A 13,325-nucleotide genomic window follows, 5' to 3' on the forward strand; every position below is an offset into this window, starting at 1 on the left:
GGAATATATTTGYGTTTGCTCTTCTAATAATTGATTTTTTTTCCTTACAGAAAATGATTATGATCTTATTACCTGTAGCTTCCTACTCTTCTTCCTCTATTGAGCCTTTATTAGTTTTAGCACTCATGAATTATTAAATGCATCTTCTATATAAACATAATGAAAATGTGTTACTGTATTTTTCCTAGTGACAGTTATAGTTAACAACAACCTTTCTGTTTTGTTTTGAAATTTGTACAAATGCCTGGGGAAAAACAATCATTGCTTATTAATACCTCAGGAAGACAAAACGGAAAACTTTCATCAGAAAGAAACTGCAAACTGACCAACCCAATAACAGATCATGGCATGCTGAAAAGCTGCATATTTACCCCTTTTATGTAGAAGTATACTAGCGTGCCGGCGTCCATTCCCATTTTCAACATAGCACGAGTAATTCCCCAGATCTCCTTCTTCCACAGAGTCCAGAATTAATGAGATGGAAACCTCCTGTTCCCCAAGATGCTCCTTGAGAACCCTAAGGAGGAAAAAAAGGAGTGCGTAAGCTATTCTGCTTGTATCACGGCAGAGCATTAGCTAATCATGACATAATAACACTACTCACAGTTCACAACTGTCAGGCTTCAAATGCAGCTATGCTTTGATGAAATCTTAATTAAATTATATCATGCCCTTTTCTTCCTCACTTTTAATGAGGAGGTTTGGCTTTGTAAATGTTAATGAGAGCTTCAGCTAATTGTCTTCTTTAAGCAGGATGATGCACACACTGATAATACATCGCACTCACTGACGGAGGCCGTGATCAGCGGTATGTGAAGTCTCAAAATGTTTAGAGCAGAGAAGAACATTAACAGCTATTTTTATATTTAGGGTGACATTACGAGTCTGGGCCAAAACCACTATTTGTCTGCTTTCTGGAACTGTTCAAGATATCGCTCAGAAAAAAATGTGTCARTGTCAGGGCCTGAAAAATTATTTCTTGAATGTATTATAATATTTCACTGTGAATTATAAATCAGTGGAAAGAACTGGGATGCCCAGCACGACTCCATGTTAAACCTCCATGTTTTAAAATATTTCGTTTGAGTTGTTTTTCCTGAGGTACTTATTTTTCTTTATTTCCTCTTAGTATCTTCTTAGTAACTGTTATTAGTGGTTATTATTATTGTTTGCTACAGTTTGAAAAAGTCGCCACACAAATTTTGAGTGGTCATAGTATGGTGCAATAGAGCAATTGTTCTGCTTCTACATTCTGTAATACCAGTCCTTGCTGATGCATACATTTTCCCATTCTCTACTGGTAGAGTTATAAAGGTAAAGAGTGGATTTGAAAAAAAAAATAAATAAATAAATCAGAGCTATGATGCTCTTGAGCTTGTTTGTGATACAAGTACTATATTAACTATCAAAATTATCAAAAAAAGACATTGACTTAGAGAACAAAAAGCTTTTTTGGTTTTTTTACCTGATGTCGCTTTCCCAGACTCGACTATCATCCAAATCTTCAATAAACTTCTCTCCTTTCATCCAGTAAATTAAAGGACTGACATCTCCACTATATCCAAAGAAAGCTCGGCAGGTTAGATTAGCAGAACCGCCTGTTAGAAAGAATGTGAGAAATAAAATATGTTATTTCAAATTTGCAAAAAAAATCATTTTTGAATCAGCTGCTTTTCTTGATTTGCAGAAGTGATGTCTGTAGAAACACTCAGTTTTGAGCTGTTGGAAGTATCCAAAAATACCTGCTTGCCTTCTAGCCAGTGTTCAATGTATTTTCTGAAAATAAATACAATAGAAATAAAATGAAATGTTGCATAACAACAGGACTTAATTCTTTCACCAAGATTTCTAAATATGTTAGGGAAGGAAAGGGCCGCAGTTTTTGAAAGAGAGCTAAATGACTTAACCAAGAACTTCTGTGTTTTCTCTGAAAATAGGTAAAGGTTAGGTAAAATAGAGACGTCGTCACTTCCGTTTCAGGTCAGCTTTACAGTGGTTTCTGTAAAGGGACTGGTAGACTCCCGTAGAGTGCTTTCTACCATTTCCGAGGCAGCCACACAGCTGAAGATCTCCCACTCGCTGCTGTAAAGATCTTTGTCTTAATGGGCACCAACCCTTCCAAACTGCCAGGTGCATTTTCTATAGCGGGAAATTACATAGTAAATTAAGGAAGTGTGATTCAAGGAGTGATTCTTTYCCCCCTGAGGACAGTGTTTTCATGGAGTTGATTTAACTGCTGAGACCAAATACATTTTTTTATTTACACCTTCCATTTTTGATCTTAGGATTTGAAAGCTGACTGACTACTGCTCCTATAAAGAAGGCAGGGACAGATTCTGCACAGAGATGTCACGGGAAGCCCTTCTGTGATCAATGAATTTCCTTCATGTAAACTGAAGATCTCTAGTGGGATGGTAAAAGTTTGCTTTCTAATGCCAGCTCCTGTTTCAGACCCGCAGGGAGCAGCGGTCAGCAGCCTCCCTCGTAAGCCGCCTCCTCACTCTCCATGCTGGGGGCTCAAGAAATGCCATTCTGAAGCACCAGGGAGGAAGATTTTGGCAATCTCAAAGCCATTTGCAGGGAATGAGATGACCACTAGGAGACCACTTGATGTGGGTTAAATGCAAGAAAGTCGATAATGGTACATGATAAACTTTCAAATTGTTTCCAGGATGCTTTAACAGATGCAAATTCACTCTCATACAGCCGTTACATAGCAGGATATACACAAACTTTTTTGTTTGTTTCTGCTTCATAATTATAATACGTGAACATGTGAAAATGAAAATATCAAACTTTAACAGAATGTATTGCCTACAGTAATCTAATCCAGCACACGTTCAGGGCTATGAAATACCTAGTAATTGTGGATATTGGCTACTCTCAGAATGAGAGAAGGTACCTGCATAATTGAAGCAAAAGCAGGCTCCTTTGGTGAAAGAATAACCCCTATGGCATTACCTACTGGTCTGAGAGAGRAGAGAGCCACCTAATGCATCACTGCCACTTCTTGGGCTTTTTCTGGAGCTTTTCACCAAGTGAAGGCCCAGCTGAAACTTTTTAGATTTTAAGAGTTGGTAAGGTCGCAGCAGGAAGCTTTATGGCTTCTGGCCATGAATCACAGAGATTAGGCACCGCAGGCACTGAACCATCAAAGCTCTCTGAGCTCCTGCAGCTAACAGGCACCTACTGAGAGTTGATTTCTGTACAGTGCAGGCCTCCAAGCCTTTACCAGGTGGATATTAACATGCATAGGTTTGTTTTTTAAAAATAAACATATTTTGTTAAGGGGAAAAGTGCGAGAAGAAATAAATTGTAAGACTAAGGCCTTTTCCTCATTAAATCTGTGAAGAACTTCCTCCCCCCCGCCCCCCATGAAATATTTAGGTATATTTTTAAACACAGAACTGAAAGTTTCCATTCCACATGAAATATTTACACCTGGGAAATAAATTAGGAAGGATGTATATAGTAATAGTGTGCCATTAGAGTTGCTGAGCAAAGGCTATTAGCACGTGAGCTGGTGAGCTATAAATTACCTATACTTTCTACCCTGACCACAATAAGTCAGTGGGAAGTTCATTAGCAGGTTGTGAAGAAAGATTCAGTGACCAGCTAATGACCAACTGTGACCATTAAAGACCAGGTCTGGCACTTCTGCACTAAGCTGAGACCCTCTGCTCTTTCTGGACCAGAGATGCTCACAGCTGCGGACCCACCTAAGTAACAGGCAAAGACTAACTCAAGGGCAATATTATGAGTGGGCAGAATATTTGGGGAAACTCATCTTGACCTCTCTTCCAGGGCTACCCTTGTGTCCTCATGTGTGTGTTGTGCRTTTGGCTTCATTCTTCTCTCTAAGTACAACTTTTTGAAGTGAGTGGTCAGAGAATGACTATTTTGGCACGCTGGGCAGCTATTACAGCCTTGTGGCCTGCATAGGCAATCTGTTTTTAAGAAATCTGCAAATTATTAGAAATTATGCAAAATTTAAGTAAATAATTACAAGAGTTACTTTGCTTTATATTTTAGCTGGCCAGCTAAAACAGCTGGCCGGCTGATAAATAGAAATCATTCACAGTTAACCTTAAACAACTACTTCCCTCAGTATGTTTTTCTATGCTAAGAAAAACTGTAGAAATGAACTGAAAACTGTCCATGTTTGATGAATTGATGTGTTATGCTTTCTAAGCCAACAACTTAAATTTTCCCGTAAATGCTGGATTATTATGGTTTTACAGTCTATTTTTGAAAGAATTTAAATACATATTTTAAATTAACTACTAGGGGGAATCCATGCTTCGCTCACTCTCTTTGTCTCTCCACTTTGCAGTAAGAAGCTATAAATTCTTGAGCATGTTCTCTCTCAATTTAGGTCCTTGGCAAGCTGTTTGTTTATGGACCCTAAATATGTCCAGAAGGACGAGATTATAACTGCTAAGGAAAAAAAAAGGGTACTAAAAAAAAATCCAAAACRTCAAGAAGAGATAAAGGTAAAAATGACAATTTTGAGCTTCTAATTCTAACTCTTTAGCTTGAAATAACACAATAAAGACATGTAGGAAACTATCTAAAAAAAGCAAACTTCAACAGCATGTGTCTCCTTCATCTTTGCTTATGAATATGAGTTTGCTTTATTGAGCTTATTTTTGGAAAAAAAAACACAAAATCCACAATAAGCAACACTAAATGTTGCTACTGCTTCCTGTGATAAAGATGCACTGTCAACTCTAGCCAACTAGGTTCAAACTAAATTAATCAAAACCTCCTTGACCTGGAAAAATTGGGAAAGAAATTTGTTTCCCAGTATGGTTTCTAGTAGCCTGGATTACAGAAGGACAGTAGAAAAAAAATGTGCTTCCTTGAAACCAGCAAATCCCTTCAGTAACATATTGTTTTTGTGTCCAGTTTCTCCGCCTGGCAGTATTTGGGGCATTTTGCAAACTCTTGTTATGGGAGCCTCTGTCCAGGAGAGGGCACTGTCTGTCTTCTGAACTACATATCTCGCTATATGTTTTTTTAATCAAAAGAAACTCCTAGTGTATAAGCTATAATTAAAAACATCAGCATGCTAAGAACCTGCTAGTTGTAATTAGCAAATAGTGAATGTTTTGTAGTTAGTGAAATGACATCTTGTACGGGCAGTTTAAATTACACTTGCACCATTACTCATAGATGTTAGCATACGCTGCGATGGCATCCGTTCTCCCCTTCGATTTGGTAGACTCCTCACTGAAGGACAACCATTTCTGTGGGAAGCACTGACAATTAGCAGGTATCTCCTACAACCTCTTTTAAAAGAATCCTCAAGGATGTATTACAGAAGTGAAGTGTTTGAGAGCCATGCCCAGCATCTGCTAACGCTGAGGGCCAAGAGAGTGGAAATGTTAAGTATATTGAAATACAAGTCTTCTTTTACTGTACAATGTACAGCTATAATACTTACGTAGAGACAATAGCTATATACTTACAAGCATGGCAGTATTTGTAACGTTAACACTTGAAAATGAAATTATAAAAGGTCAAGGCAGATAAAGTCAATCTCACACACACATTAAATAACATTTTTTTCATTCATGATAAAGAAAGAATACTGACAAAAAATGATCAGTCTTCCAAGTGGAAAGATGTAAAAAAGATTACATTCTTAGGTGTGAAGGATAGGTGCCAATTCTTACCAAAATCAATGACACACCTAGGGCCCACTTGTTTTGCCAATGTCTTCTAAAAGACCAAAAGGCAGGAAGAAACTACTCGTGTTCTCAGAGAAACTTTTTAATCATAACCAAGATAGCTTGAAAGCCATATTGTAAACATGATTAAAAAATTTTAAAAAGCTAACAAATATTTTCAACTGTGAGAAAATTCATCTGTATGCCATCCCTCGGAGCAGGATGCTCTGCCGTGGTTCCTCGCGATGCTCTCCTTGCCTGCATAGAGCATCACCCACTGCTATGCTGCCACCAGCTCACACACGTGTTTTCATACCTTGATACCTTGTATTCTGTTATCAATTCCTAACTGTTTCATAGAGCAGCTAAGGCCAAGCTAAATSAATGATTATAAGTTGGGAACTGCTGATTTCCAGCCTTGTCATTGAGTAACATGGTGTGGAATCTTTGGCAAATCGTCATGTCTTATATCTGTATAGTTACAAAGATAAACTTCAAATTCCCTGTACTCAGAGATCTGTGGATGCACGTTTGGAAGGATTGAGTGTTGGTGGTACCATGAAAGCACGATACAAACTGGCGGAACATTGTTATGTAGCTATATCTCTTCGTTGATCAACCTGTCCACATTTGGGTGTGCTACTAAAAAGAAAAAAAGTGGAATGTTGATTGCAAAGGGCTCTGGATTCCATATTAAGTTCCTTCGGCCATAAATGTGCAAATTCAGAGTACACACAAGCATTCATCCACAGGAAACATTAGCTGAAGGTTTGCACAAAGTCCAGAGACATGCTGTGGCTTTTGAACTTTCCTTGAGTTTGTAGATATCTCTATTTACTGAGGATTTAGAAATTCCTTGAATTTCTGATTTGTTTTTTCTTATTGGAAAAACCCTACTTTTTGTTCATTAGATGTTTTCTTTCAGTTGAAAAATAGCCCCCACCCAGCAAAGCAGTATAGTCATTTGCCCACACATAGGCACAGACTGCCCCATGAAAAACCCTTTATTACTGCATGAAGCTTCCAGCTGCTGAGTCAAACCRCAAAGTTCAGTTCAACAGTAAGACACTTAATGTAGGTACCTGTAACTAGCTGCTTACATGTTACTTGCCCTCAGCCCTGAGATAAAAGTTAGTTTCTCTTCATATTGCAAGATGTGATATGATTGACTACTCTTACATGTTGGTTCCTATTTCCTCCTCTCCCCATAAAGTGTTGAAGGTTTTTCTGTGCATTCTGGTTTTTTTTCCACTGCTTTTTTCCCCCTCCAGAAAAGCTTACAACAAAGAAATGCTATCTCCATGCAGATGGTGGGACAACTATGAAGACCTTTCTCTCACACAGTTGTGGATCTACTTTTGCCTCCTCTGTTCCCCTTGAGAAAGTTCTAAAGTGATTACTTTTCTTTCTGTGATAGGAAATTCCTAGAAGTGAATGAAAGTTTATCCTGGAGCTTTAGATATTTAAGAGTCAAGATACAAGCTCTGGAAGATAAGGATTAAAAGCTTGATCTTTATTTGTCTGTCTATTTACAGGTACAATCCACTTGGTGAACTTCAATCTCATTTTTTCCCCTTATTTCAACTTTTGAAACAATTGGTAAATAATAAATACCTAGCTTTTAAAATATTGATATCTGTACTGTAAAATAAACAACTTATTGTGATTTTTCCGCCATATAGAAAATCTATTCACTACTCTGAACTCAAAAGCACTAAAGAACACCGGATTTGTTGGAGAGTTTGGCCAGTTGTTTCATATTTGAAATATTTTTTCCTAATGTATAAAGATGCACATTTTACAACAAAGATAGTCACAGTACTACTGAGCTTTGGATATTCTATTTAGGTCAGGTAACTAAATATATTTAAATATATGATATATGTAAAATAGAGTAAAAATAGCTTACACAATTTTTTATTAAATAAGAGTAGAGAAAAAGGCCTGTATTAATTACAAAGGTGTGGTTAAAATTTACATTTTTGTAATCTGATAGAATATAGACAATTTATAGAAACAGAGTGACTGTTTGTGGACTGAATTTCCACACACTGCTTGACAAGAGTAAAAATCAAGGGTATGTTCATTGATCATCTGATCTATCAATATGGGAAAAAAGTAAATTCTGTGGTTTTTACCACGGGGCCAAATCTCCAAAAATGCAGGGTTTCTAGTGCTAGAAATGCCTGATAGAGTTTCAGACTGGAAATACCACTAAATATCTCCTTATGGCAAATCATCTTCTGACAGTTTGTGGAAAAGGGGAAGAAATTCTTAGTATTGGTAGGGCTGACTGTATTCCCAAATGAGGAAGAGTGATCCTAGAACAAGAAAAGCTTGAAAGCRTCCTGGGAAAAAAGTCAGAATATGAACTCACTCCTGAAGATAGTACTAAGTGAGATTCCTAATATACAAAATATGACACAATCTTGGTTCATAAACCTTATTTATCTATTTCAAATCCATTGTAGATATAAAACRGGATGTAATCACAGGAGGTAGTACTGGTAAATATGCATGCTTAATCTGTTGGCATTTATTATGCTATACTGCATCATCTAATTATTCTTAATCTTTCTCCTTATTAGGCAACTCTCAAAAAATATTTTTTTGAAATCGGCAGCAAGTCAATTTATTCACAGCAGAACTCTATTACTCACCACACTCAGTGGATCTCATTAAAAAGACAGCATTTGCCACAGCATCTCACTGTGTGAGTGAGCCTGTGTATGTTATATAGGAAAACTGTAGTTCATTATTGCTATTGTGAGCTACATGCTGATGAGTAATGACTTTTGGTTGTGCTTATGCTGCTTTGAGAGAGGTTAGTTTATGATAACAAATATCGATAGAGTGCATTTAGTAGTGTAATGAAACTTCTCATTAAACTGTTATAAAGGCCAATAGTACCCTGGGCTGTGACAGGAGGAATGTCGAGGGAGGGGGTCCTTCCCCTCTATGCGGTATTGGTGAAACACACCTAGACTGCTGGGTCCAGATCTGGGCTTCCCGCTTCCAGAGAGGCATGGACATACTGGGGCAAGCCTAGTGAAAGGCCGTAAAGATGATGGAGATACTGGAGCATCCCTCATATGAAGAAAGTTTGAGAGCTGGGACTGCTCCATCTGGTGAAGTGAAGGCTGAGGGAGATGTTATCAATGTGTTTTATCAGAATATCTCATGGGGAGAGTAAAAAAAGATGSAGCCAGACTCTTCTCAGTGGTGCCYAGGGACAGGATGAAAGGCAACGRGCATAAACCGAAACATGGGAAAATCCTCCACTTAAACAAAAGAATGAAATTYTTTCTACTGTGAGGGTGCTCAAASAGTGGAACAGGTGTCCAGAGAAGTGGTGGAGTTTTCATCCATAAAGATATTCAAGATCCAAATGGACACGYCCCTGAGCAACCTGCTCTAGGTGACCCTGCTTGACCTGAGGAGGGCTGGACCAAATATCTCCAGACGTTCCTTCCTTTGATTTCGTACCTATCAGCTTGAGCTTCCTCTTTAACATGCATCATCCTCTTCCACTGAGAAATAAACCATGGAACATATTTCACTAGGTCTATCATATTTCTAAAAATATTTATACAATTTTTCTAAACAATGTCTAAGCAGATTTAGATGATGGGGTTATTTCAGGAAAACTATGTCAAAGTTTTCTTAACTTGAATGTTGAATTTAAAAGATTTTATTCTATGGCCCTACAGTTTAAAACACCATGTTGCACAATGCTCTTTTTAGTGGATACTATATACATATTTCAATTTGTCCACTTTGTCCTTTGTGCTTAAGTGGTATTTACCAAATCAAATATAACTGACATTTTACCTCCAAAAAAGGCTTGCTTTGCTCCTTGTTTTAAAACTGTCTTTTCAATGGAATGCATCCTAAAAGTAACTTGCTATAAGTAAATTATGCTGTGAAGAAAATCCTTTACACTTAATAAGGTGCTGTACTGAAATGTACATGGGAAGATCTTAGGTTATCTTAAGATTATTTCAATTTTCTAGTGGACTGCTTCATAGCTKATGAAGGAAAAGAAACCCAAATTCTCTCTGGCCTGAATAGCAGCGCCATCAGAGAAAAAGTCAATGAAGATGGCAACAGCCACAGTAGACTGTAGAAAAAAGGTGATCTATAACATTTTTGGCTGCAAATGCCCTAAGCATCTCTYAGGCATGTATATTGTCCTACTAACCTTCATTTCACTAGAGGTAGCAAAAATCATGAACCAGTAATCTTGATTCTCCTAACTGCAGCTCTCTCATTTTCATAGATGGTAGTTAGTTTTTTTCAGCCAATACTTTTCATTTCTTCCTCCTCAGAAGTAAAGGCTGGAATGGGAGACAACTATAACAGGCATAAAGCAAAAGCTGCTAAAGGAAGGAAAAGTCACTRCAGTTGTTTTATAAGCTTGACTTAACTTTTACTCCAGAAGTTTGTATTTTCATGTTTTTTTGTAGACAAATGTGTCTCTCAAATACTTTTTCATAATGTGCCTTCTCTGTCAGACCGAAAGATAATTTCTGTTTTTAAAAGGTTACCTGTTTTCAGTTGTAAGTCGTAAGGAAATATCCTAGGTAACCAAATATCTCCAGCAAAAAAATAGAGGTGGCTCTAAATGTCAATCTTCACATGGTTTTTAAGTCCATGCAGGCTTATGACTTGGGAGCTTTAAATCCATCTACACCATGCATAACATCATTTTTCTGCTTTTCTGCTTCTTGATTCTTTTTAGACCATACTTCCCTTGATCACATTTCTATGACTTTTCCATTTTAATGATGCTATATGTTTTAACTAAGTTTAACTTTGYATAAGGGAGTTCCATAAGCATCCCRGTSCAGTAGATGTATGCTGGCCTCTGTACCTCCAAAATGAGGTGGGTAGGTCATGCACCAAGCTACGAAATTGCACTTAGCAATCTCTGACATCCAGYGCACCCTCTTGGGGCTTTAGTTTTGAACAGGACTGCTCTGGGTCAATGTTTGGGAAAGTCCTGAAAAAGTGTGCATGCGGACAATTTCCCTTTATCTTTGTACATTTTAGGGAGGTTCCGTTAGGAAAAAAAAATAAGTATTTCACTGTGTGTCTTTCTGATAAAGTATGTTTATTGATAAGAAATACATTAAAAGCTGTAACTTCTTGGTGTCCTGTAGATGACTTGCAGCCCGAAGCAACTACAAAGCTGGTATGATTTTGCTACCAGTTAGGGAAGACAGTTTCAAGCCATTCCAGCTTTCACAGCATTTGCCTTATTCCCATGAAAAACCCAGAAGCAAAGCAGCAGACTGAAGGTGGGACTTAGATGGCTCTTAAAGGCATTGCTAAATAAGTTGTGCTAAGGAGCTGCTTGAATGTAGTGGATAAACCTCAGTAAAAATGGCTTTTAACCTGAAGAGAATTGGTCCAACATATGAAAACATTCAAATCTCTTACCACAGAGGTTTTGTTATAAATCTTATTTTCTTGTTCTTGCTGAACTGAATGCAGTGGCCTTGCTTTGGTCTCTTGTGGGTACTAGTCCACATCAACAAATGCTGAACATAAATCCTGGCAACCAGCTGCAGTGCCAGTGTGTTCTCACAACCTCCTTTTCAGATGCACCTTGCAACCTTTTCAGATGCACCTTTCTGTACAAGGGTAAATGCAAACTCTGCCTTGGATTCTAGATAATAAATAACACCCTTTTTTCCCAAATGATCTTAATTCTGAGGAGCTGGCAAACAACTTACTGTGTCAGAAAACACTTGAAGAATATCAATATCTTAAGGAACAGATTTGACATACATGCTTACATACAAATGATCATATTTTCAATTTCTTGCAGTCATCTCAGCTCCTAGCTATTCAATTAGATGTTTTTTTCAGATGTAGCACTTACTTAAAAACATTAGAAACTGTTTTTATGATACTGTCTCATAATGCCTGCTCCTTACAGAAAGAGGGATCTGTAGTGTTTGTGTGAGTAAATATTGGTTGTATAGCAAATGATCAGCTTTTGAGTTATACAAAATACAGATTTTTTTTTTTTTATGTGGGGCTTTTGGAAACTTATAGGCACAGTGTTACCTTCAACTGCTGGGGTGGTGTTGAAGGAAGTATCTAGCCTGTAAATAACAAATGACAGATAAATAACACTGTACTTCCTCTGGTGATCTGAACTCTTCAGCCCATACTGGAAACATTAGCAGTCATAAGATTTTCATGAACTAACTAGTTCTGTCAGATCAGACCATATGATGGAAAATGTCATTTGGCAAAGAACCAAGTAGTCTGGCAGGAATATAGAGGGGAAAACTACAATTCCCATGAAGAAATCTAGCACAACAGGCTAAACACAGCTGAAATAAAATATGTCTGTTCAGTGAGCCACAATATTTCAATTCAGTTCAGAATGATGTGAAACTACATTTTTGTTTAAATTTTCCCCCGGAAAGCCATTACGTGCCATACCATACACTGGAAATGTGAGCACTGATGAACTGAACCCATTGATAACTCACAAAGCAGATAAGTAAAATCAACACCAATTTTCCCTTTTACAGCAGCGATGCCTCTGAGGCTGTGAAAGTATTTCATGCTTATTCTTACTGGGTTTGCCTACTTAAGCAAAAAGATGAAAAGGATAGCAGAGATTTATGTACGATTTAGGCTAGCTTCTCCTTGAAATTGTGATGTCTGCACCTCACATCATTCAGATACTTGCTCTGTCTGTTGTACCACTAATTCTTAGTACATCTTCAGAAATAACTGATCCATCTAACTAAATAAAATGAGTGACAAATATTTGGGTTTTATAAAAAGAGAAATCATACAAATCTTTGCTAATATTTTTGTATGATTAAATACATTAAATACATCAAATAATTATACTGCAGAAAAATCTGAATGCATAATGCTTCAAAGAGCCCTGGGTTTTCTGTGTGTTTACCACAGTGATTATACTATTTTGTTTTCCTATTTCTCTTTCCCACATCAGTTAAAATGCTACTTGCTTTCCAAAGAAACCACTGAAAAAAAGCCCTGTGAAAACAAAATGTCTCGTTCACAAAAATGCAAATGGAGAAACTTAATTTCATGTCCTCACCAAATGTACCTGTACTATATTCTTAACTGAGAGCAAGTCCAAACTGGAATCTCCTTCTAATGCTTTTATTTTCCAGGTGAAAGGCAGACAGTCTTTTTCAGGATAAGCTGAACATCTATGTGTAATTGCATATTGCTAGACAACACTTGGTGCTTGGCAACTGCACAAATGCCACAAACAGAACGAGAAGAATCCAGCTAGCCTTCTATATGTATTATTTAACTTTAASGGAAAAAGTAGAGAAATGGGGATAAGCTTGAATTCTTTTCACTATATTCTGCTTTCTGAGCTTTAGGTATACGAAGGGAGTAGAGAACCTGTGCTACAACCAGAAATCCTGCAGGAAAAAAAAATGGAGTTGGCTGACGGCAGGATTTTGGCTTTGTGCTCCTAACTRAACACCCTTAGCTATTCCTAACTAAATAACACCAGCTCGAGGGCTGGCTCCAAGCTGGCTGTGACTCCTCAGCAGGAAAATGGCACGGCAGGGCTGGAGGTCCAGTAAGAAGAAGCTGAGTCTGACATGGTCCTCTGTGCTTGAGGTGGGTGCGCTACTGGAC

General features: G+C 37.6%; 1 protein-coding gene across 1 annotated transcript in view; it reads right to left on the reverse strand.

Moving 5' to 3' along the window:
- The window catches only part of IL1RAPL1 (interleukin 1 receptor accessory protein like 1), a 337,923-nt gene that overhangs the window by 24,136 nt on the left and 300,462 nt on the right, over nucleotides 1-13,325 (reverse strand). The window contains exons 6-7 of the mRNA XM_085319453.1: nucleotides 1,466-1,598; nucleotides 372-517 (exon numbers count right to left, since the gene is read on the reverse strand). Coding sequence (XP_085175579.1) covers nucleotides 372-517; nucleotides 1,466-1,598 — 279 coding nt within the window. The remainder of the gene's footprint in view (nucleotides 1-371; nucleotides 518-1,465; nucleotides 1,599-13,325) is intronic.

Source organism: Rhea americana, unplaced genomic scaffold, assembly GCF_003343005.1.
Source record: "Rhea americana isolate MKP2758 unplaced genomic scaffold, rheAme1 scaffold_59, whole genome shotgun sequence".
In the NCBI taxonomy this organism is placed as follows: Eukaryota; Metazoa; Chordata; class Aves; order Rheiformes; family Rheidae; genus Rhea; species Rhea americana.